Here is a 25,879-nt window from a genome sequence, read left to right on the forward strand (position 1 = left end):
GGTTGAATGCGGGCGGACCGGATAGCTAGAGGCTGTCTGAGCGCGGCCTGTGGTGAGGGGAGAAGCGCCTGCGGTCTTTGCTGTCAGGTGAGGCCGCCGGGGGGGTGGAGAGCGGCTGTCCCATGGCGGGCTCCCCCGGGGAGTCGGGCAGGTCTGCGGGGAGGAGATGCCTGGCTCTGGCATCGGCCCGCCTCTCCGTAGCACCGATCGGGGTAACGAAGCGCCGAAGACACCGTGCGCGCCCAGCCTGGTGTCCTCCAGTGAGCTGGTCCGGAGAGGGGTTGGCCGGGCCGCCCTCGCTCCGAAGACGTGTCCGGGCGCTCGCAGTGTGTCCCTGACATGCTGCTGAGCCAGCCCTAGAACAGCGTCCAGGGCCGATGTAATCATGCCTGGAAGAGGTTGGGTCTCGGGCCCCCCCAAAGGTAAATAGGGGAGCCCCTTTGTGCTATGTGGCATGTCCCCCCCCCCCCCACACACACGCCCTCAGACATCAGGGAGGACGATCCGTTAATTAGGGCGGTGCTTAAAACCCTTTTAAAACGCGTATGAGGGGTGGGAGCGCTTGTGTGTTAAGGGGGAGTGAATACGGGGGGATTCAGCTAGGGGTGCGTTTGTTTATAGTCACGAAATGCTGCATCCCTACAAACCTCTTCTGCAGATGCGGTAGAACCCCAACTCTCCAGAGGTCTCTGAGGGCAGCTGGAGACTTTGGGCAGTGGGGTGCCTGCCAGGCAAACTTTAAAGGTAACCTGCAGAGGAGAATAAATTGGGCTTTTGCTCTGATTTGCTTCTCTGATCTTTAACGAAGGGCTGAAAGTTGTTCTTGTTTTAAATAGTTTTCTCATGCCTCCTCTTCCCCCCCTTGTGTTTTACTTTAGAAATCTGGGTCCTGTCTCCCCTGAAAATTCTGTGATGACCAGCAAACTAGTGAAATGGTGATATCACAAGCATCAAGAGAGTAAAAACTGAGCTCTTGAGAGAAGGGATTTTTAGTCAGACTGTTTAAAACTCTCTTTTGAGTTGTTTTAACATCTATTTAACATCAGTGATAAATTAATGTTTTGGAGGAAGGATGTCTTTGCTAAAGAGTAAAAGAGCTCACTGCTAATATATGTCTGCTGAGCTCTTCAGCAAAACCAGGAAGAGTAGAGTTAACATTCTTGATATTTGTGAAGTAAGAAAAAAAAGAAAAGGCATTTTTTTGAAAAAATAAACAAACAAAAAATTTCAGGCCAAGAAGCAAATAAGGGCATAAACCCCATACTTAAAAAATCCTTTCCCGGTAACCATTAACTTGTGTGTTCAGGGTTGTCATCTTAATTCCATGATTTCCTGTCCATGAAAATGCTGAAGTGCGTTGCTTTGCTGAATCTGGGCCTAAATTTCAAAATCTGCCAACTCAGCAGGTCTTCAGCTGATAAATCCTGCTGTGCTGAAATCTGACTAAGCATAAAAACTTATGCAAATAATTTCTACTTAACTGACTCAAAATTGAAGTTCTATAACAGTTAAGTTTTATCAGTACTCTGTCTTTTAAATCAGCATTTACATATTTTTAAAGTGGAGATCAGAACTGTCATATAATTTATAGAATGAATAGCAGACTTGCCCATCCCTTCATCTTCGAAGCCTACGGGGAACCAGGATAAATCTATATTGAGCCTGGTCCATTAATCTTCACTGCACTTTGGAAGGGCTGGGCACTGCATAACATTCCTAGGACTATCAATTCTCTTTTAGTTGGTAACTGTATTTTGTTTTAGGGAGGATCTTTATTTCCTCCCTAGCCAGCAGGGAACTGCAAAACCTGTGCATTTTCCTTGCCAGCCATTCAGATTGAACAGGTCTTGTGTTTCGAATTGAGTGTGTGAGTTTGCAGGGTGGGAATTCCTCGTCCTGAAAATGATTTTAGGCTACAAAACCTATCCCTTGATCTGCCAAAAAGCAAACGTGGGATATGAGAATAACAATACAGTAGAACCTCAGAGGTACAAACACCTTGGGAATGGAAATTGTTTGTAACTCTGAAATCTTCGGAACTCTGAACAAAACATTATGGTTCTTTCAAAAGTTTACAGCTGAACATTGACTAATACAGCTTTGAAACTTTACTGTGCAGAAGAAAAATGCTGCTTTTAACCATCTTAATTTAAATGAAACGAGCACAGAAACAGTTTCCTTACCTTGTCAAATCGTTTTTAAACTTTCTCTTTATATTTTTAGTAGTTTATGTTTAACACAATACTGTACTGTATTTGCACTTTTTTTTTTGTCTCTGCTGATGCCTGATTGTGTACTTCCAGTTTCAAATGAGGTGTGTGGTTGACCTGTCAGTTCGTAACTCTGGTGTTCGTAACTCTTGAGTTTCTACTGTAATGCTGAAATCTGCTTCTCCACTCTCACAGCAGTTACATGCTGGATAAGCAACACTTTCTTTTTGTCTTGACACACATGTTCTTCTGCCATGCTCTCTAATCTTTGGTCTGCTACTGCCTGCTTGGACATATCATTAATTAGGTGGCAGATTCCCACAGGACAACTAGCAACAGCTGCTGCAGAGTAGCAGCACACTGATAGTACTGAAGCTGGCTGTGGAGACAAATGACAAACTCATTATAACTTGATACAGCACTGACTGCATCAGGAAACTAGGTGTAATGTGCTTCTGTGCTTGAGGTCATTGCTCCTATGTAACTGCTTCTGACACTGCAAGGAAAGGAGGGGAAAAGAGAAGAAGACAGTGAGAAGGACTGAGGTATAATCAAATGCAGAGGTTTGGAGATAAGAGTCACACATTTTTTTAACTTGGAAGTATATGGGACATCAACCTTCAGAAGAAATTCTGGGATAAGGGAGGTTGGATTTTTAAATTAAGACTTCCCAAGGGGAAAGAACAAGTACAGCTATCACTCACATTATTGGCGCTTTGATAATACTTATCTTGAACACCTCCTTTCTTAAAATCCCAGAGGAAATAATGCATCTTAAAATGATGTTAGGTCAATTTCTATAGCAAAAAATCAGGAGTCCAAATCCAATCTAGTTTTACTTGTTTGAAATTATAATAGTATATGGGGCCTTGAACATTAGGGATGTGAAATAGAGGAAGAAGTATGTGTGTGTATGGGGGTCCAAAAAGATACAGAGAACACCCTTTCTTCTCCTAAGGGGAAGATTGTCATATTTTTGGGGTGGCTTCACAAACACTTTTGGGGATGTTTTGGGATGCAATCTGCCATTTTAAATCCTCCAGCCAATTTCACTTTTCCTGGCATTTCTATGGTGCTAGCCTAAATGTTAGGAAGCAAGGTGGTTAGGTGATACTTAATAATGAAAGGCAGAATAAGGGAAGGTACTGTATGGCTACTTAGACTTTCTGCATATTTCCATATGAAAAGTCGTAATGGAATGCTAGATAAAGGACCATAGCAGTCCATATGGTGTTAGGGTCCCGCTGTTGTGCTCTTCCCTATGGGCTGGTCTACACTTAAAATGCTACAACTACGCTGCTGTAGTGCTTCTGTGTAGACACTGCCTATGCTGACAGGAGGTGTGCTCCCATTGGTGTTGGTAAGCCACCTCCCCAAGAGACAGTACTAGGCAACTAGTAGCTAAGATTTCTTCTGTCGACCTAGCACTTTCTACAAAGGGGGTTAGGGTCGGTATCTCTCTTTCAGGGTTGTGGATTTTTCACACCCTGAGAGATGTTATCCTGATGAAAAATTCTGGTGTAGACCAGGCCTACACCACTCTGTCACTTTCCCCCACGGAAGAATATTGTGCAGATGAATTATGGGCTTTTCAGTTTTTCCATATCTGGCATCTGCTGTTATTGGAGACAAAATATATAAGATGAAATGGGCCATTGGTCTCCTAGTATGTGTTCCTGTTTTTCCCCCATGTTAAATACCAGATTGCTTCTATTATTGGAATGGCCAAAATTGGATGATAGTGCCAGAACAAAGATCGCAAGGGATGTTGGACTGAATCTGGTCTTTCATCTAAAGAAGTCATGGAAAACAAGGTTACTTATCAGTAACTGGTGTTCTTTGAGATGTGTTGCTCATGTCCATTCCACTATAGGTGAGTGCACGCCACCGTGCACGGTTCCCGGAACTTTTTTCCCCTTAGCAGATGCCGTAGGGCCGGCTCTGGTGCCCCCTGTAGTCCTGTGTACATGCTGTGGTATATGAGGCACTGCCGGCCCTACACCCCCTCAGTCCCTTTTTTCTGCCAACTCTGGCAGCGAGGGGGTGTTGTGGAATGGACCTGAGCAACACATCTTGAAGAATATCAGTTACTGGTAAGTAACCTTGTTTTCTTCTTCGAGTGCTTGCTCATGTCCATTCCATTATAGGTGACTAGCAAGCAATACCTTGGAGCTGGGTAGGAGTTACTGGTGAGCTGCCCTCAGCACAGCTGTACCGAATCCCGCATCCTCTCTTGCCTGCTGGACGATGGCATAGTGGGACATGAAGTTATGCACTGACGATCAGGTGGCGGCTTTGCAGATGTTCTGCAGGGGCACTCTCTCCAGGAAGGCCGTAGATGAGGCTTGAGCTCTGGTTGAGTGCGCTGTGGTGGTTCCCATAAGCGGCATCTTTGCCTGCTCGTAGCAGAACTTGATGCACGATGTAATCCACGAGGAGATGCGCTAGGTGGAGACAGGTGAGCTTTTCATCCGGTCTGCCACTGCAACGAAGACCTGCATCGATTTCCGGAATGGCTTTGTACGCTTGATGTAGAAGGCCAGGGCTCATCTCACGTCCAGCGAATGCCATCTTCTCTCCTCCTCTGAACCGTGCGGTTTGGGGAAAAACACTGGGAGAAAAATATCTTGGTTACAATGAAATTGGGAAACCACCTTGGGCAGGAAGGCTGGATGCGGCCTTAGCTGCACCTTATCTTTATAAAATACTGTATAAGGGGGCTCCGAAGTCAAGGCCCTAATTTCAGAGACCCTCCTAGCTGAAGTAATGGCCACCAGGAAGGCTACCTTCCATGAAAGCATGAGCAGAGGGCATGAAGCCATGGGTTCAAAGGGGGAGCCCCGTGAGTCTCGAGAGGACCAGGTTGAGATCCTAGAGAGGCACGCGGACCTGTGGATACAGCCTCTCCACCCTCTGAAGGAACCTGACCAACCCCTTAACACTACTTAACAACTATTTAAAACTAACTGAAGTACTTTGAATAACAAAGAGTTGAAAGAAGGGGAATAGTACTTGCAGAGAGCAAGGCTAGTTCTAGCAACCATCACGGGTGGAAAGAAGGAACTGAGGGGGCGTAGGGCCGGCAGTGCCTCATATACCACGGCATGTGCGTGGGACTCCAGGGGGCACCAAACCCAGCTCTATGGGGTCTGCTAAGGGGAAAAAAGTTCCTGGAACCGCGCATGGTGGTGTGCACTCACCTATAGTGGAATGGACATGAGCAATCACTCGAAGAAGAACAAATGTTATGAGAGTTCCTTGAAGGTTGTCTTTTTAACTTGTTCCTAAATAAGAGATATAAAGCGGGGGCTGAGCTATTGCTCTACCTTTGTCAAGTGGCCTCCTCCTGTCCTGAGACAGAATTCAACATGCTCTGTTTCTGAGCACCGCAGGCCTTGGAGTCTGAGTCCCAATCTTCAGGTTAATAGCTAGCCAGGGAATATTTCTATGCAATCATCTATCTGCAGTTCTCTTTACACTCCTTACATCATGGCAGGATAAGATGCACACATGTAGTGATTGTTTCCAGACATATAGTTATCTTGTGTTCAGATTTATTAATTAGAATTCAGGAATCCTCTAACACAGTTATGATAGGATATTTAGGAGCTACTTATACAAAGAGAAGAAGTGTAGTTTTGAGCTCACGTGCTTTTTTTTGCTTTTTGGCTTTCTTCTGTTTTCTTTAGCTTAGAGTATTCCCTGCACACTAATTTCCATCTAGCTTCAGAAACTGCAAATTTAAAAAATATTTATTAGAAATTATGTTTTGGGTTATCAGGCTTTAAGTATCTTTCAGTCTGTGAGTCTCTAGAAGGGTGATTTGGGTATGAACTCTAAAATGCTGTCATGAACTAGAAAATTAATAGTAATTGAGAAGGATAACAAGATACAGATGCCAAAAAAAAAAAAAGTGAGGAGGAAATTCCGTTCCAAATTACCAAGTTTCATGCAATCTGTACTTAGTTGCCCTAAAAACACTGTTAACTAGGTAATGATTCCATAACTGGTTTGTGTCAAAATTGTTCACAAAATTCTATTCAAAGAATGCTTTAAAGGGACACCATCTACTTGAAGAATTACATTTATCTTTGTAAAAGTTGTATCTACTGTTGTTACAAGTAGCAACTAAAATGGGGAAATATTTTTCAGTTGATTTACTTTATGCATTTGACAGTACTCTGTAATTCTCCTGTTTGTGTGTGTCTTTCACAAAACAAGGGCAGCAAAGTATTTTAAAATTAGGAAAATGTCACTCTAAATTCACAAAATTGACAGGAGACTCAGAAGGTATAGTACCTGAAATACTTTTAACTCATTTTTTTAAATTGACTGGATTTCAAGTTGGTGTCCCTTTTAAATTAAACTTCTAAGAATGCTTCAGATGCAGCTTCTCTAATTGTTTCTTCTCATTACAGGTGGAGGCAAGCTACATTAACCAAAATAGGATATATCTAGGTATATTCTTTTTTTGTGAAGAATTTGTTTCAAACCTATCTTTCTCAAGGAATTCTGATTATCCTCCAACCTTTTTTTATCATTATGGCTCTATCATTTAAACTGCTGGACAGTGTTTTTCTTTCTAATAGGTGCCATAGGCAAAATGCCTTGCATCCCTTGCTTGGACTTCTCTTCACAGATTGCACCTCAAAATTGTACAGTAGCTATAGGAGACCAGGGACATCCCCTGATAACACTCCACCGTGGAAGATGAATTTCAACTTTAAGAAGGGAGTGGATGAGATTAAGAAACATTTTGGCCTCCTAAAGAAGGAGATGGTGGATCACTGTACAGTGCCTGAGGGGAGTTCTAGTTTCGAAGATTACTTTTTGGAGCAGACTAAAGTGGTCTGGGAATTTCACAGCCAGAAAGATTTAGATGGTTGGGTGGTTTCTTCTGATTTAGAGATTGGAGGGAAAAGTGAAGCCTACCTAAAACTGGGTAAGAATAACCAGACTGCTTTGCTGTATGGGACCCTCAATACTGAAGTACCGCGTGATGGGGAGACAGCATACAGTGGATATTGTACAATGAGAGCCAAATTACTGAAGGTGGGTATAACTTAGTGATTTAAGTTATTAATATTCAGTATTGAATCAGTCAGCATTTCTCTGCAGTTAGGACTGGAGCAGAAGAGACTTGAGTGGAGATTCTCTCTCTAGAATACCTTTCTGTGACATGTGTTTTCTTTCCTAAATTAGATTAAATGCTTCCTGACGCAATAAAAAGAGAAACAGTCTGTACTTTCAGACTGTCTCTCAATCTTATTGCACAAAATTGACTTCACTGCATGCACAACTGGAGAAAACTATGCCTCTTGGGTATTTTTTCTTGTGAATATGAATAACTGAGGTGTTTACTTGACATGGTGCAGGGAGCATAAGGGTGAATTGTTACTATGCCGCACATTTCACAATGTCCATTGAATCAAAAATGCAAAACTCATGCTATTAATTTTTACTGGTGTTAGCTGAGTAGGTTTCTGAATTTAAGTTTATAACAAATGATGTGTCAAATTGACCAAAATAAAGGCACCTTTCACCTAAGCTTAGAACTTGAGATTTTAACAGGAAAAAACTATTGCACTGTTTTACAGCTGTACAACTGTTTGTCATACCAGCCAGAATAAGTGGTGTTTTACTTGTGGCAAATGTATCAGAGCATCTGAAGGAATGAGACATTGCTGCATCAGTCCATTGGGTGATGTAATTACTACTCTGCTCTGTGAGCAAGCTGAATGAAGCCTTAGTTCAGGGCTAGATCGTCCTTCTCAGGATAGAAACAAAATACTTTTTTTTTTGTTTTGTTTTTTTGTTTGTTTTTGTTTTTTAAATCAGTATAAGTGGGACTCCTACTTCACCATTGATAACTGAATAAAAGATGACCTTGTATATGGTCTATCGACAAAGCAAAGATCTGCAAAAAAGTTTTGTATATAGAATTAATTTGTTTTAAATGACTGGTTTAATGTCTTATCTGGAGAGAGAGAGAGAGAGAGTGTGTATCTCGCTCTTTCTCCAGCCTAATTGTCTAGGCCCTAACTCTCACGATATGCATCCAAACTCACTTTTGGATCAGAGCACTTTTCCTTTTTTAGTGGAGTCAGGAGAGGAAAATCTATATTGGAATGTGCCTTTTTAAAGATCTGCACTTGGGTTCTGTAGTGTCAGAATATGCAAGGGACAAATCTTTTTCTGCCAAGAGATTGAACCTAGTTCTAAATTAAACAGAACAACAACAAAAGAGGTGATGTTGATATGGTTTACTATTGTCTGTTTCCTACACTCCATGAGGAAAACAGGGTTACTTACCAGTAACTGTTGTTCTTCGAGATGTGTTGCTCAGGTCCATTCCAATATAAGTGAGTGCACATCACCGTGCACTGGTTCCCGGAACTCTTTTCCCCTTAGCAGACCCCGTAGGGTCGGCTTAGGCGCCCCCTGGAGTACCGCGCTCGTGCCGTGGTATATGAGGCACCGCCGACCCTGCGAGCCCTCAGTCCCTTCTTTCTGCCGACTCTGACAGCGGGGATGGAGGGTGAGTGTGGAATGGATATAAGCAACACATCTCGAAGAACATCAGTTACTGGTAAGTAACCCTGTTTTCTTCTTCAATTGATTTCTCATATCCATTCCAATATAGGTGATTAAAAAGCTATACCTTGGAGGTGGGTAGGAGTCAGCGGTGAGCTGCTTTCATCAGCACGGCTCTGCCGAATCCCACATCCTCTCTCGCCTGCTGCACGATGGCGTAGTGGGACGTAAAGGTATACACCGACGACCAGGTAGCTGTTTTGCAGATGTCCTGCAGGGGCACTCTCTCCAGGAAGGCTGCCGACGAGGCCTGGGCTCTGGTTGAGTGCTCTGAAACAGTCCCTGGAAGTGGTACTTTCGCCTGCTTGTAGCAGCACTTGATGCAGGCGGTGATCCACGCGGAGATGCGCTGGGTGCCACAAACAGCTGCGTCGACTTCCAGAACAGCCGTGTTCTCTCAATGTAGTAGGCCAGGGCTCGTCTCACGTCCAGCGAGTGCCATCTCCACTCCTCCTCCTCTGACCGGTGCGGTTTTGGAAAAAACACAGGGAGGAAGATATCTTGATTATAGTGGAACTGGGAGACCACTTTAGGCAGGAAGGCCAGATGGGGTCTCAGCTGCACCTTGTCTTTATAAAATATGGCGTAGGGGGTCTCCGAGGTTAAAGCTCTTATCTCGGAGACCCTCATAGCCGACGTAATGGCCACCAGGAAGGCTACCTTCCAAGAGAGGCCAAGCAGTGGATATGTAGCCATGGGCTCAAAGAGGGGCCCTGTTAGTCTGGCAAGGACCAGGTTCAAATCCCATGGAGGCACCAGGTCACGGACCTGCAGGTATAGCCTCTCCACCCCTTTGAGGAACCTGACTGACATGGGGTGGGAAAATAAGGATCTCCCTTCCAGCAGCTGGTGGAAGGCCAAGATGGCCACCAGGTGTACTTTCAGCCACAAAGCCTCCAGGCCATCAGGTGGAGGGAGTCCAGGTCCGGGTGCTGCAGGCGACCCTGGTCCTGGGAGAGCAGGTCGTAACGCCTCGGGAGCTCCACGGGTGGAGCGATCGACAGGTCCAGCAGCATACTTAACCAATGCTTCCTCGGCCAGGCTGGGGCGATCAGTATCACGTCCACTTTGTCCTTCTTGATTTTCAAGAGGACCTTGGGCAGGAGCGGAATGGGGGGAAACGCATCCATGAGGGTCCCCGTCCAGTCCATGAGGAACGCGTCGGAGATGGAGCCCGGCTCACGACCATGGAGCGAGGAGAACCTTGGGCACTTCCTGTTCCAGGACAACGTGAACAGGTCCAGTTGGGGAATACCCGACTTGCGGAAGATAAAAATTATCACTTCTGAGTGTAGAGACCAGTCGTGGCGGGGTAGAAATGACCTGCTGAGGCGGTCCACTTCGTCGTTCCTGACCCCCCGGTAGGTGAGAGGCAGATAAATGAAAGTTGTGCCTCACCGCAAAGTCCCAAAGTCAAATGGCCTCCTGTCAAAGGGCCGAGGAGCGCGCTCCCCCCTGCCTGTTCATATAGAACATGGCCGCTGTATTGTCCAAGAGGACCTGAACCATCCTGCCCCTCAGGACTCTGAGGAACACCTTGCAGGCCAACTGGACTGCCCTAAGCTCCTGCACATTGAGGTGGAGGCTCTTCTCCTCTGGCTAGAGCCCCTGGGTGCTCAGGTCGGTGCTGATGTGGGCCGCCCACCCCACGTCCGAAGTGTCCGTGATCAGGGTGACCGATGGGGCCAGATCGCGGAAAGAAACCCCCTCAACACCTCCCCTGGAGTCCTCCACCAGTTCAGGGAGGCCAGGACCTCTGTGGGAACCGTGACCACCCTGTTCAAGGAGTGCCTGGCTGGTGCATACACCGAGGCTAACCACGCCTGGAGAGGCCTGAGTTTGAGGCAAGCCAGCCTCACCACATTCGTACAGGCTGCCATGTGTCCCAACAGCTGCAGGCAGTGCCTAACTGTTGTCATGGGGCACCTGTGTAGTTGGGCGATAATCGCAGCCATCGCCTTGAACCGAGGCTGTGGGAGGAAGGCTCTAGCCTGGGTGGTGTCCAGAGTGGCCCTGATGAAGTCTATGTGCTGCACCGGGGTAAGAGTGGACTTCTGCTCGTTTATGAGCAGCCCCAGTCTGGTGCATGTCGCACAAGTGAGGGATAGGCTGTTCCGAACGTGGGCCCTGGACCTGCCCCTGATCAGCCAGTCATCCAGGCAGGGGAAGATCTGCACCCCTCTGTGGCGCAGGTGGGCCACCGCTACCGCCATGCACTTCATGAAGACCTTGGGGGCAGATGAGAGACCAAAGGGCAGGGCCAAGAATTGGTAATGGTAGCCAGCTACCATAAACCTGAGGAAGTGCCTGTGGCTGGGGAGGATGGAAATGTGAAAGTACACATCCTTCAAGTCGAGGGTGGCATACCAATATCCTGGATCCAGAGCAGGGATAATGGAGGCTAGGGAGACCATGCGAAACCTGAGACGCCTGATAAACTTGTTAATTCGGCGTAGATCTAATATGGGTCTCAGGCCCCCTTTTGCTTTGGGGATGAGAAAATACCTGGAGTAGAATCCCCTCCCTATTTCTTTGGGAGGAACCGCTTCCACCACCCTGAGGAGGAGGAGGGAATTCACCTCCTGCAAAAGAGGTTGCTCGTGAGAGGGGTCCCTGAAGAGGGACAGGTGGGGGGGGAGTATGGGGGCAAAGCCGTGAACTGAAGGGCAAATCCCCTGAGAACTACGCCGAGGACCCAACGGTCTGAGGTGATAGTCTGCCACTTGGCGTAGTAGGGTTTTAGCCTTTCCGCAAACGGGAAGAATGGATCCAGGAGAGAGGTATTGGTGCCATCCTTGGGCGCACCATCAAAACTGTTTCTTATTATTATGCCCCTTAGAGGGCCCCTGCTGGGAGGCCGCGGACAAGCCGGAATGGTCGTGGCGTCCAAACCCCCTGTTCCTGTCTCGGCCCCTACGGAGCTGAGAGGGTCTGGGTGATGGCCTAGGGGGCGGTTGGGCCTGGTGTTGGGTCTGCGGCAGAGACTGACACCTCGAGGCCTGGGGGGTGTACAGTCCCAAGGACCGGAGCGTAGCTCGCGGGTCCTTTAGAGCATGCAGTGTCTCATCCGTTTTTTCGGAGAATAGGCCTGCCCCATCAAAGGGCAGGTCCTGAATAGATTGCTGCACCTCCTGGGACAGCCCGGATGACTGCAGCCACGAACACCGCCGCATGGCTATTGCAGAGGCCATGGCTCTGCTTGCGGTGTCCGCAGTGTCACTGGCGGCCACTGGTCCCTGCCACCATGACGCCTTCCTCCAGGACTGTGGCAAAGTCCACCGCCTGGTCCTGGGGCAACCCCTCCGCAAACCGCCTAATAGAGTTCCAGAGGTTCAGGTTATACCGGCCTAGGAGGGCTTGGTGGTTCGCAATTCTCAGTTGTAGGACCCCGGTGGAATAGACTTTGCGGCCGAACAAGTAAAGTTTTTTATTGTCCTTGTTCTTAGGCGTGGTGCCCGGGCTATCTTGCCTGTCTCTCTGGTTGGCTGCATCAACCACCAGGGTCCCTGGGGCTGGGTGGGTATACAAGAAGTCAAACCCCTCTGTTGGCACATAGTACTTTTTCTTGGCGCCTTTGGAGGTAGGGGCAACTGAGGTGGGGGTTTGCCAGAGAGCCTTGGCCAGTTTAAGGACTCTCTCGTGAACCAGTAGGGCCACCCTCGATGGTCCCGCTGACCCAACCACCCCGAAGAGGGGATCTCCTCTTCAGAGAGCTCCGTAAGTTCGATGTTCAAGTTATTGGCCACCCTTTTAAGGAGCTCCTGGTGGGCCCTGAAGTGTGGGAGGAACACCCTGTGGTCTCTGGTGGCCGCCTCATCGGGAAGAGGAGGAGGCTTGTGGAAGGGCCTCCGAGGAATGGCCCTTAGCCTGTTGGCTTGGTAGGGGGCACTGGCTGTGCCACTGAAGACGGGACAGATACGGTTCCCTGCCCATCTGCGCCTCCCATGGGCTCCAGTAAGATCATTGCCAGGGCCCTTGTGGCCATCTCGGTGCCGGCTGCAGAGCATCGTGGCGGGACTTGTCCTTGCGGGACCCAGAGCCACTGGAGCGGTGCCGACAATGTCTCCGGCTTTTGCTCCTCTTCACCGGGGACCGGCCTCTTGACAACCCCGATGAAGTTGAGGACCATCAGTGCCGCTGTGAGCAGTGCTGATGGGAGGATGCATGGCTTGACAAGCTGGAGGACGAAGACCTCCCTCTCGGCGCTGAGGACATCCGGTGCCGCTTGCCCTTCGGGGACCAGGAACAGCGCCATCCATGCTGCCTCGGTGCCAAGCCCGACTCCGAGGACCACGATCGGCGACGTGCAAAGGTGGCTAGTTCCTTCGGTGATGGGCTCCGTGCCGGAGATCAGGACCGGGGTGGTGGAGGGCTCGGTGCCAGTGTGTGGGAGCTGCGCACACTGCGCGAGGCGGACTTGGAGTGACGCCGCCTCGAACGTGATGCCTCCGGTGCCGCGGACCGTCCTTGGTGCCGCGGGGAGGAGGAGCTCGACGACTCAGAGTCGGAGCTGCAAGGGGAGCTGCCATGCTCTACCCTCTCTGACCGTCTGGAGGGAGACCTTGCCCCTGAGGGGGGTCTCGATCATCCACCTGAGGCACCCAGTGCGGGTTTACCCCGGGACACCAGTCCCTGCGCCCTCGGCCGAGGGGGGGACGGAGGCGTAGGCATGGACAGTAGGGCCCGTGCCGCGTGGAACACCTCCAGCGTTGATGGTCCTTGCAGGGGCGCTCCCCCACCCCCAGGAGTCAGGGGAGGCTCCCTGCATGGAGATGCAGGCGCCGGAGCAGACTCAACAGGCCGTGGCTAGTGCATCTCCTGGCTCGACCCTGGCCGCGCAGGCGGTGCAAGGGAGCCCTGGCACTCGGTGCCCTGTCATCTCTTTTTCTTGGGCAGCAGAGACGGGCGGCGTCGGGTTGAATCCGGTGCCGGTGGAGCGCTCTGCACTGAGGAGATGCTCAGTGCTGCAGGGGAATGTGCTGGTTCAGAGTCCGGGCGGAGCGCCGCCTCCATCAAAATAACCTTCAGCCGGGTATCTTGTTCTTTTTGAGTCCGCGGCTTGAAGGCTTTGCAAAAACAAGGTTACTTACCAGTAACTGTTGTTCTTCGAGATGTGTTGCTCATATCCATTCCAATGTAGGTGTGTGCGTGCCCCATGCACAGATTCCTGGAACTTTTTCCCTAGCAAGCCCCGCAGGGCCAGCTCAGGCGCCCCCTGGAGTGCCGCGCTCATATCGCGGTATACAGGGCGCTGCTGGCACCGCGGGTCCCCAGTCCCTTCTTTCTGCCAACTCCGACAGTGGGGACGGGGGGTGGGTTTGGAATGGATATGAGCAACACATCTCGAAGAACAACAGTTACTGGTAAGTAACCTTGTTTTCTATCTTCGAGTGATTGCTCATATGCATTCCAATGTAGGTGATTGCGTAGCCGTACCTTGGAGGAGGGTAGGAGTTATCGGTGACCTGCTCTTGACAGCACGGCTCTGCCGAACCCTGCGTCCTCCCTTGCTTGTTCCACGATGGCGTAATGCGACGTGAACGTATGGACTGACGACCAGGTCGCTGCCCTGCAGATGTCCTGCAGGGGAACCCGCTCCAAAAAGGCTGCGGAAGAGGCCTGGGCCCTAGTGGAGTGTGCTCTTACCGCACCTGGGAGGGGTACCCCTGCCTGCTCATAGCATGCCTTAATGCAGGCAGTAATCCACTTGGAGATACGCTGGGTGGAGACAGGTGAGCCCTTCATCCTGTCCGCCACCGCTACGAAGAGCTGTGTCGACTTCCGGAAAGGCTTGGTCCTCTCAAGATAGAAGGCCAAGGCTCGCCTGACATCCAGCGAATGTCCTCTCCTTTCCTCCTCCGACCCATGGGGTCTTGGAAAGAACACAGGGAGGAAAATGTCCTGGTTACAGTGGAACTGAGACACCACCTTAGGCATAAAAGCCGGGTGAGGCCTCAGCCGGACCTTATCCTTATAAAAAACCATGTAAGGGGGCTCCGAGGTTAACGCCCTCAGTTCGGAGACCCTTCTAGCCGAGGTGATAGCCACCAGGAAGGCTACCTTCCATGATAAAAGGAGAAGGGAGCATGTAGCTAAGGGCTCGAAGGGGTGGCCCATCAGCCCGTTGAGGACCAAGTTGAGGTCCCAGGGTGGCACCGGGTCCCGCGCCTGAGGGAAAGTCCTCTCCACCCCTTTAAGGAACCTTACCGACATGGGGTGAGAGAATAGGGAGCGGCCCTCCATGGGTTGGTGGAAGGCCGAGATGGCCGCTAGGTGTACCTTGAGGGAGGCCAAAGCCAGGCCCTGCAGTTTAAGCTGCAGCAAGTACTCCAAGATAGCCTGTATAGGGGATAGGCTTGGGTGCAGCCCTCTCTCTTCCGCCCACCCCGAAAACCTCCGCCACTTAGCTTTATATGTGAGTTGCGTGGACGGCTTCCTGCTGCCCAGGAGGACCTGTTGAACCTGCATGGAACAGGCTCTCTCTCCCTCCGTCAGCCACAGAGTCTCCAGGCGGTGAGGTGGAGGGAGTCCAGGTCGGGGTGCAACAATCTTCCATGGTCCTGGGAGATCAGGTCGCACCGTCTGGGTAGCGGAATCGGTTCGGTGGTGGAGAGGTCGAGCAGCACGCTGTACCAGTGCTGTCTCGGCCACGCTGGGACGATCAGGATGATGTTCGCCCTGTCCCTCTTGATCTTGAGGAGAACTTGGGGCAGGAGCGGGACGGGGGGGAATGCATACATTAAATCCCCTGTCCAGGGAACCAAAAAGGCATCGGACAGAGAGCCCGGCTCGCGACCCCTGAGCGAGCAGAACCTCGGGCATTTTCTGTTTTCCGCTGTAGCGAACAGGTCCAGACGGGGAGTACCCCACCGCTGGAAGATGAAAGCCACCACGTCCTGGTGTAAGGACCATTCGTGGCGGGGAGAAAAGGATCTGCTGAGGTGGTCCGCCTCGTTGTTTCGTACCCTCGGGAGGTGAGAGGCAGATAAATGAAACCCGTGTCTCACCGCGAAGTCCCAGAGGCGAATAGCTTCCTGGCAGAGTGCCGACGAGCGTGCCCCTCCCTGCCTGTTCACACAGAACATGGCTGCCGTATTGTCTGTGAGGACTTGGACTACCCTGCCCCTCAGGTATTGGAGGAAAGCCTTGCAGGCTAATCGGACCGCTCTGAGCTCGCGTACGTTGATGTGCAGAGCTCTCTCCTCCGGTGACCAAAGCCCTTGGGTGCCCTGGTTGTGAGAAATGTGGGCTCCCCATCCCCGATCGGATGCGTCTGTGATGAGCGTCACAGATGGGGTAAACTCTCTGAAGGGAACGCCCGTCATCACTTCCCTCGGGTCCCTCCACCAATCGAGGGACGACAGAACCTGTGGGGGAACCAGGACCATTCTAGTTAGAGAATGCCTGTGCGGTACGTATACCGAAGCCAACCAGCTCTGGAGAGGTCTAAGCGTCAATCGTGCCAGTCTTACTACATATGTAGAAGCTGCCATATGTCCCAACAGCTGCAGGCAGTGCCTGGCTGTCGTCATGGGGGACAGGTGGAGATCAGATATGATGGCTGCCATAGCCTCAAACCTCGCTTGAGGGAGGAAGGCTCTGGCTTGTACCGCATCCAGCCTGGCTCCAATAAATTCTATACATTGCACCGGAGTAAGTGTGGACTTCTGCTCATTAATAAGCAACCCCAGTCTAGCACACAATTCGCATGTGAGAAGCAGACTATGCTGCACATGTGAACTCGACCTCCCCCTGATCAACCAGTCATCCAAATAGGGGAAGATTTGAACACCTCTACGGCGCAGGTGGGCCACCACCACGGCCATACATTTAGTAAACACCCTGGGTGCTGAGGAGAGCCCAAAGGGTAGGGACCGAAACTGATAATGGCATCCCGCTACCACAAATCTCAAAAACCGCCTATGGGCCGGTAATATAGAGATGTGGAAGTATGCATCCTTCAAGTCAAGGGCGGCATACCAATCCCCTGGGTCAAGGACCAGAATAATTGTGGCGAGGGAGACCATACGAAACTTAACACGCCTAATATACTTATTTAGGCGACGTAGGTCCAAAATGGGCCTAAGGCCTCCCTTCGCCTTGGGGATTAAGAAATATTTAGAATAAAATCCCCGGCCCTGCTCGGGCACTGGGACTTCCTCCACCGCCCCCAGCACGAGGAGTGACTCGATCTCCTGCACTAGGAGTCGGACCGAGGCCAGATCCCCAATGGGGGACGGCCTTGGAGGGGTGTTGGGGGGGGAGGCTGTAAGCTGGAGGGTGTACCCCTTGGCAATCACCTCCAGGACCCACCGGTCCGTAGTAATGGCTTCCCATTCTATAAGGAAAGGGCGAAGCCTATCCGCAAACGGCCGGCCAAGATCCCAGAGAGAAGGAAGAGTACTACCCTCCTGCTCTGGGTCAAAAACGTTTATTAGACTGATTACCCCCTTTTGCAGGCCCCTGCTGGCCCCCGCAGAGGACCCCTGGCGGCCTCCTCTGCTGGGACCGCGGTAGCGCTCACGACCCCTCCTCTGCTGGGCGGGTCGAGGAGCCGGCCTGGGCGGGGGTGGTGGTTGCCTCTGGGCCTGAGGTCTGGACTGCTGCCTGGAGGCCTGAGGGGTATACAACCCAAGTGACTTCAGGGTGGCCCGAGAGTCCTTGAGTGCGTGGAGTTTGTCGTCTGTCTTCTCCGAAAACAGACCCAGGCCATCAAACAGCAAGTCCTGAATGGCCTGCTGAACCTCCTGGGTGAGGCCAGAGGCCTGAAGCCACAAACAGCGGCGCATCACGACCGCCGAGGCCATTGCCCTACTGGCGGTGTCCGCCGCGTCGCTAGCAGCTTGTAGCGCAGCGGTAGCCACCGCAGCCCCCTCCTGGAGGACAGTGGAGAAATCTGCCTCCTGGTCAGGGGGCAGCTGGGAGGCAAACCTCTGCATCGAGGCCCACAGGTTCTTATTGTATTTCCCAAATAGGGCCTGGTGGTTCGCTACTCTAAACTGCAGCGCCGCAGTAGAGTAGATCTTCCTCCCGAATAAGTCCAGCTTACGGCCCTCCTTGTCCTTAGGAGTGCTACCCTGGTTCCCCTGACGGTCCCTCTGGTTGGCCGCATCGACCACCAGGGAGCTTGGCGCGGGGTGGTTGTAGAGGAACTCAAATGGTTCCTTGGGGACATAATATTTCCGTTCCACCCCCTTGGAAGTGGAAGGCAGGGAGGAGGGGGTCTGCCAAAGTTTCCTTGCGATCTTCATGACATTGTTATGTACTGGCAAGGTCGCCCGGGAGGGTCCCAGAGAGCTCGAGGGCCCAAAGAGGGAGTCCTCCTCCTCGGACATGAGCTTAAACTCCATGCCCAAGTTCTCAGCAGCCCTCTTTAGGAGGTCTTGGTGGGCCCTGAAATCGAACAGGGGCCCCTTACGGTCCCTTGCTGCTGCCTCATCAGGCGAGGATGAGGAAGAGAAAGGTAGGGGTGCAGTAGAGGGTCCCTCCCCTGGGTCCGAATCCTCCGAACCCTGCTCTTGAGCCTTAGGGGCCGGGGGTACTGGGGGGGCCACCACCGATTGTAGTGACACCGAGCCCTGGGGCATAGGGGCATTCCAACGTCCCCAATACGGCCACTGCCAAGGGCCCTGGGTCCACCCGGCGGCCTGCAGGGAAGGCTGATGCAGCCACACCGCCTTCTTATCGCTGGAGCCCCCCGTGCGCCGCTTATGTCGCCGGCGCGTGGAGCGGTCCGACGAGGACGACGTGGACCGGTACCGACGTCTGCGGTGCCGGTGATACGAGGAGGTCGGGGACGACGATGACGATGCACCAGACCTGCCCCTGCGGCAAGAGGACTTGCGGTGCCGCTTACCCCCTTGGGACCGAGAGCGGTGCTGACAATGGCGATGCTGAGGGGAGTCCAGTCGCCCCGATGTCGGTGCCGGGGCCATCACCGGTGCCGGGCCCATCGGTGCCGGAGCAGGCAGTGGTGCCGGGCCCATCGGTGCCGGAGCAGGCAGCGGTGCCGGAGTCAGCGGTGCCGCCAGATGTGAGTCGCTGCCTCTCGAGACGGCCGACAGTGACCTGGATCGGTGCCGGGATGGGCTCCGCACCGAAGGTGCCGCCAGATTCCGGTCCCTGCTCAGATCGGAGCTGGCCTCTCCGGCGATGGACTCGGGACCACCCACGGTGACCGGTGCCGAGTCGCTCGACGACCTAGAGTCGGAGCTCGGAGGGGAGCCGACGCTCTCCACCCTCCGTGACCGTCTGGAAGGAGACTTGGATTGGGAGTGTCTCCAACCACCGGGACCACCCAGCGCGGGTTTGCCCCGAGACGCAGGTCCCTTGTCCCTCGGCCGAGGGGGGGACGGAGGCGTGGGCAAGGCCATGAGGGCTCGTGCCGCAGTAAACGCCTCCGGCGTCGACGGCCCTTGCAGGTGCACTCCCCCACCCCCAGGAGTCGGGGGAGGCAACCCGCGCGGAGACCCCGGTGCCGGAGTAATCTCTACGGCCCTTGGCTGGGGCGTCTCCGTACTCCCTCCGCCCTGCACGGGCCGGGGGGAGTCCTTAGGTGCGGCCAGGGGCCATGCCGTCTTCTTGGGCACCTTCGAGGCCCGCGGCGGTGCCGAAAGCGGTGCCGGTGGGGGGCGCTCCGCACCGACGACACACTCGGTGCCGACGGAGACCGGGACGGCTCGGAAGCTGGACGGAGCGCCGACTCCATTAGAATTGCCTTTAGCCTCGCGTCCCTTTCTTTCTGAGTCCGAGGCTTAAAGGACTTACAAATTTTGCACTTGTCTCGACGGTGTTCTTCGCCAAGGCACCGGAGACAGCGGTCATGCGGGTCACTGATCGGGAAGGCTTTACCACACAAGTCACAGTTCTTAAAGCCTGTGGAACCCGGCATGACTTCCTCGTAGAAGGAACCCCGTCCGGGGTTCTAACCTTATCACTATAACTAACTAACTTATCTAACTATATAACAACTAATGAACAACAACTCTGAAACAGTAAGAAAACACTAGGGAATGAGCTACTTGCACGCAGCAAGAGGCGATAGTTCCAGCAACCGTCACAGGTGGAAAGAAGGAACTGGGGACCCGCGGTGCCAGCAGCGCCCTTTATACCGCGATCTGAGCGCGGCACTCCAGGGGGCGCCTGAGCTGGCCATGCGGGGCTTGCTAGGGAAAAAGTTCCGGGAATCTGTGCACGGGGCGCGCACACACCTACATTGGAATGCATATGAGCAATCACTCGAAGATAGAATTTTACATTTGTCCCTACGATGCTGCTCCCCCAGGCATTTGAGGCAGCGAGCGTGAGGGTCGCTCACGGGCAGAGGCTTGCCACAAGTGGCGCAAGATTTGAAACCAGGAGAGCTGGGCATGGCCCAGCCCTAAGCCCCTAAGGGCGTTTCTATGCTAATTCTAACTTATCTAACTACTTAACAAACACTTAACTCTCACTATACAAACTATTCAACAACAATTAAAGTCCGTAAAGGAAATGCTATTTGCTAAAAGGCAAGAGGCAAGATGTTCCAGCAACCATCACAGGCGGAAAGAAGGAACTGAAGGCCCGCAGGGTCGGCAGTGCCTCATATACCACGGCATGAGCGCGGTACTCCAGGGGGCGCCTAAGCCAACCCTACAGGGTCTGCTAAGGGGAAAAAAGTTCCAGGAACCAGTGCATGGTGGCGTGCACTCACCTATATTGATATGAGCAATCACTCGAAGTAGAACTATTGTTCTTCCTATTTTATATTTACAAAAAAAGTGGAAGAACACCCAGTCAGAAAATAGAACTTAGAGTTAATGTATAAACAACACTGCAGTTATAAAACAGAATAAATAAGATACTTAGTTAAATCTTTTATTTAGGACTAAGGCCATGGACAATAGAAAGTATGAACAGGTTCAGTCAGCTGCCATGGGGACAGAAGCAATATAACAACTAGAATAGGAACAAACCAAGTGTATGAATGAACATTCATTCAAAGGGAGGCAGCAAAATCCAAAGAATGGAACACACGACATTTAGATGTGCATATATTCCCACATCCACCACTGACTTGCTTTGTGAACTTGACCATGTTGTGGCTAATCAATGAGGCATAAAGGCAAAGTATAATTTTTAAACTAAGGAAGATGCACATCTCAGCACTGCCACAAGCCTAAAAAGAACAGTTCCAGCCCTCAGGTTAGCATAAGATTATCTGTTGCCCATATTACCTGAAAGACTAGTGAGCAGGAAGAAAATTTCTCCTAAGTAACCATGGAGCGTCACAAAATTGAGAGGAAATTTAACAAGCTTCTTTGGCACTATCCTAAGCCCTGTGTGTGCAACTGTTCAGCAGAGGGAGGCCCCAGCGCTCCCCCAGAGCCCCATTAACATCAGTGCAGTTCCTTGTAGGTGCTTGGGTCTGCCTGTCTGGAACAAATTGCAAGATCAGGGCCCTATCTTATAAAATAAAGGTGATGAGACAGTCAGGAAAGGTGGGCAAGATTCAGAGGAATTGGATATTTATATGGCTAACAAGCATACTAACACGTTTTGGAAAGGATATAAATGCTAGTTTCAGGGCTCAAGCCAATTTCTATTAGGGATTAGAATGGGACTTTCACTGGGGGGGCAGAGTGTTCCACATCTGCCATCTGAGATTCCTTGCATCTTTCTCTGAAGCATGCTGGCCACAGTATACTGGACTAGATGGAGCATTGGTCTGATGTGCTACCCATCCCTCTTATATGTGTGGAGATAAAAAACAAGGTGGGGCTGCTACCTTTAAGAAGGTAATCTGGTGCTAGGAATGAAGTCTCACTTGTTATTGTGATTGAAGAAACGGTAAGCATGAGTCCTCAGGCCATTTTGAGGCCTCTAACTCATTATTGAAATTCAGGGTGACTGATAGTGTAGTGAAAGCCACTCACTCTGGTTTTCCTTATCCTCCAGTTTCCAGTAGGTCACAATAATAGCTTGCATGAGGAGGCCCAGAAAGAGGAAATTGATCAAAGCAGTGGTCACCTGTGGTCTTCATAGTAGTAATTCTCATTAAAATATTGAGCTACAATAACATGCTTTCTTAATTCCTTCTAGGGGGCGTTTGAAAAAATGAAGTATTACGATTGGACAAACTTTAATAGTCTGTATTTACGTGTTCGTGGTGATGGTCGACCCTGGATGATAAACATCTATACAAACCCATACTTCTCCCATCAAAAGGATGACCTGTACACTTACTTCATGTTCACCCGAGGGGGTCCATACTGGCAGGATATTAAGGTAACTTTGAATATTTCCTTGGGACTGAGGAAAATTAACCCTCTTCAGTACTGTACTGCTCTAGAGATCTCTGCATTTATGCATACCTAGTTATCAGTACTGACAGGGATACATTTCCTCAAAGCTATTCTCCCTTTCTATTGAGAAAACAACTAGTCCGTTAAAGTTTTTGTTATAGCAACTACTATTATAAAATGCCATGAATGCTAATGCCAACATTTTCAAACTCAGTTGTCTTAAATTAGACCCCAAAATAACCTGTTTTGAAAAAAAATGCTGAACAGCCAGCTCCTATTGAAGATAGCCTGGTTTTGAGCTATACCTGCTATCGCTGTGGGTGTCTGTTTGAAATCTTGTTTTCTAAAACACGGAACTGGGAGATTTGGATTCTGTTCCCAGCTGTGGGCAGACAGCTGCATTCAAGGTGGTGACTCATTTTATATGTAACACCTAATCTGAGTAGAGATGTGGTAGTTGTAAGACTTGTACTATAAATCACTGTTTATAGGTACTTAACTACCTGAATGCTGTGTCTTGTAGTTCTCAACCTTTGATTCTTTTGGAGACAAAGCTAAAATATCATTCAATGGGGCAGAGTGGTGTCAGTTTTTCACTAGTAAAATTTCAGAAGTTATTTTTCAACTTGCATCTGCATTGTATCTTTAGCATGTTTGTATAGTTTGTTCAGAAATAAACTAGCTGCTGTGCTCCGTAACAGTGGCCAACTCACAAGTATGATGTTCCAGCCAGACATGTACTTGAATCTTATTTAAATATACTACAGCCGTATGCTGTTTTCCAGCTGTAGGGAGTTATTTCCCGTGGTAATTAAGTAAAATTTAAATGCAAGAAGTGTGAATGCAACATTAATGTCCTAATGTATTATACTTAAGTACTTGTTCCATACTACTAGCTTACGCCTTTCTAGTCACAGGGTCAGGTCATGGAGTCCCACAGGGCAACCAGCAACAGTCACCACAGAAGAATACAGGCTGGAGCTGGATTCAGAGGGAAACAAAAAGAATGAGTTTGGTCTGGTCCCTCTTCTGTGTTAACGCCATGTATATGACTGGCACTGTTGTAGGAGCCAAACAAAGCATAAAATGGGTTTTTAAGCCTTATGGGCAAAAGTTCTCCTAAACTACTTTGTATGTGTACAAGTAAAACTAAAGTCTATATTTCTTATTTTCAGATTCCATTCTCCAAGTTCTTCCTGTCTAGTCGAGGGAGAATCCAAGATGCTCAGTACCCACTCTGGTTAGACAAAGTAAGTTGTTTCTGCACCATAGACTACTGAAATTCTAATTAAATGACAGTAACTGTATAAGTGAAGACCATTTAAAACTCTTCAAGGCATCTACAGATGTATGAATTTGAAATTGCAGTATTTTTTTTCTCCACAGCTATTAAAAAATTTTTGCTTCTTTTCTCAATTATCCTAATTTAATTAATCAGAACTAATTTGAAGAGATGTAGTCACTACGAACCAGTTGACAATTTACTTGAGGCTTTCAGAGAGCCCTGAAAGAAACTAAACACTGATGAGGCACAGTACAGCATTTAGACCAAAAATTGTCAAAGAAAAGTAGGTATAAATGATCAGTTATGGGTTACAGCAAGGAATTGGAGTGTACTTGGACAGGTATTTGCAACCTCAAAGGCGGTGAGCAGTGATAGTTTGTAGTCAACAATTCTTTAGGATAGTCAAGGCTGAAGAAACTAAAGCTAGGTGAATGGATAATAGTGTAGCATTTGATATTCACTGACAACTGCAAAGTAATGTGCATTGGAAGCAATGGCCTTACTGTATTCCACGTTAACTAACTCAGAAGAATGAGGACTGGTCAATGTACAGTGTCTATCAAAAGCAAACAATGGTAGAATAGGAAAAATTACTTTATGTAGTACCCATTCCATAAATCAATGTTATGTACTCACCTGGAACAAGGAGAATTCAATTAAATCAAAGCTTAAATACAAACCTAATAGATTATTCATCAAGTTACCCTGTGGGATTCATTACAGGATATTTTTGAGACTACAGGTTAAGTTAAAAAAAGGATTATACCTTTTATATAATTAGAGACCATCCAGAGTTACATTATTGAAGATTAAAAATAAAACCCAAAATCTTGTAAGAGAGCCCTTGTGTTTCAGGACATTAACCACCCTCTGTTTGAGGGCCAGGAAGAACTATCAGAGTCAGTAACATAAGCCATAACTGGCTACAAAATTTCATGCACTTTCCTTGGAATCAGCTGGTTCTGGCTATTGTCACAGGGTACTAGATAGTTGGCCTGATTGGGTATGGTAATTCCTGTGTGTAATACCTGACATTTCCTCCCTACACCCCCCAAAATTGCCTCCATTCTACCATTTTTATTTATGGAAACCTTTAGCAATCTATTTAAGTCTGAAATCTTACCTTACATGGAAATAGTCAATGGGAATTTTGCCATGGATAAATAAGCCTGCATATTTAGCAGTATACATAAGGTAGAATCAGAAAAATTTGCAGTGTTGAAGAATTTCCCAGGCTAAAAATTCCAGGACTTTTCCAAGATCAACTCCTTTTTCCATATAGCTCAAAGATTTCATTGTTTAGAAAATACATAAGTGCATATTGTAAAACTCAATCACATTCTGTAGTATTAATCCAAAGTGTTTCAGGAGTTAACTTTAATGCAGCAGCGTTGCACTGTTGAACAGTTTTCTGTTGTAACATGGATATGCTCATTAGGTCAGTGCACCGTAAGAAGAACATGAAAAGTTTCCTAGGCTTTACTATATATAATCTCATCATTACTTGAAACAGTATCCAAATGAATAACCACTTTCTTTTATCAGATTAGTACTATTGGATTCACATTGGGAGACAAGGCAAATGGCCCTTTCCAACTGGAGATCCACTTTATTGGATTGCTGAATGACAGAGCTCACACAGAAGAATTTGCCTATGAAAAATATGAAAAAAATCCCAAGACCTAGATGGGCTTGCAATCCTGTGGAACATGCTTCAATGGCTCGTTTTGTTAAATATTTATACATCACTATGTTAAACTTGAGTTCCTTCATCTATGGTGGGGGAAGGAGTTCATATAAATATTAAGAGTAACTGTATGAAGTGAGTGGGGTGGACTACATAATAAACTGAGTAGACTTGCAGCTTCATGACCTATTGTATTAGATGATTTCTTGTGCCTTCCAACAGACCGTTGCAGAAGTCCATATTGAAAACAGACCATGTGAAATTATTGCTGCATGGTTGGGGACAAACTGGAATCAGGATCCGCTAGTGCAAAGATATGTTAAACTGCCTCTAACTAGTAGGCATGTGACAGAACATATCTGGGCAGCAGTTTCTAACCCAAAACTGACAAGCAATTCATAAAATGAGGTGTTTGAACTGCTGTAAGATTGCCTAGTTTGTATTTAAAGTCTCACCTCTAGAATTAGAATAACCTTCCCTGTTTCATAGTATTGCAGACAGAAAACTATAGTCCTCAGGCTGTGAAAAGGTCTTAACGGACCTTAGGACTGTTCCCTAAATTGTGGAGCAAATTGCCCTGAGGCCCACAGAGGGAGTAGAGAGGATGGTGGCCAGGAGTCTAGTCTCAGCTTTCCATTAAAAAAAAAAAATCTAGCTGTCATGGTTACAAAGCAAATCTTCAAAACATGAGCTGGGTAATAAATGGGGAGAGTCTGAAAAAAAAAGCTTTGAGGTGTCAGCTGCCTCATTTCAATGGGTGATGTCAGTGATGATGATCTTGATAAAGTATTTCATTAATCAAAGCCTTTAAGAAAGGAGG

General features: G+C 49.1%; 1 protein-coding gene across 3 annotated transcripts; it reads left to right on the forward strand.

The window, feature by feature from the left end:
- On the forward strand, positions 1 to 25,241 carry NDUFAF1 (NADH:ubiquinone oxidoreductase complex assembly factor 1). Of its 3 annotated transcripts, XM_067558153.1 has the most exons (6): positions 23 to 422; positions 6,629 to 6,668; positions 6,782 to 7,262; positions 21,885 to 22,070; positions 23,263 to 23,337; positions 24,918 to 25,241. In XM_067558153.1, exons 3-6 carry the CDS (start codon positions 6,921 to 6,923, stop codon positions 25,056 to 25,058), a joined length of 744 nt encoding a protein of 247 aa, XP_067414254.1. In that variant the 5' UTR covers positions 23 to 422; positions 6,629 to 6,668; positions 6,782 to 6,920; the 3' UTR covers positions 25,059 to 25,241. The 3 variants fall into 3 exon arrangements, with proteins under 3 accessions (XP_067414253.1, XP_067414252.1, XP_067414254.1); XM_067558152.1 differs by having other exon boundaries at positions 1 to 87; positions 6,629 to 7,262; XM_067558151.1 differs by having other exon boundaries at positions 20 to 422; positions 6,629 to 7,262.
- The last annotated feature ends 638 nt before the right edge of the window (positions 25,242 to 25,879 follow it).

This window comes from Emydura macquarii, unplaced genomic scaffold (genome assembly GCF_026122565.2).
Source record: "Emydura macquarii macquarii isolate MOO-44397 ecotype Brisbane River unplaced genomic scaffold, CSIRO-AGI_Emac_v2 contig_1876, whole genome shotgun sequence".
In the NCBI taxonomy this organism is placed as follows: domain Eukaryota; kingdom Metazoa; phylum Chordata; order Testudines; family Chelidae; genus Emydura; species Emydura macquarii.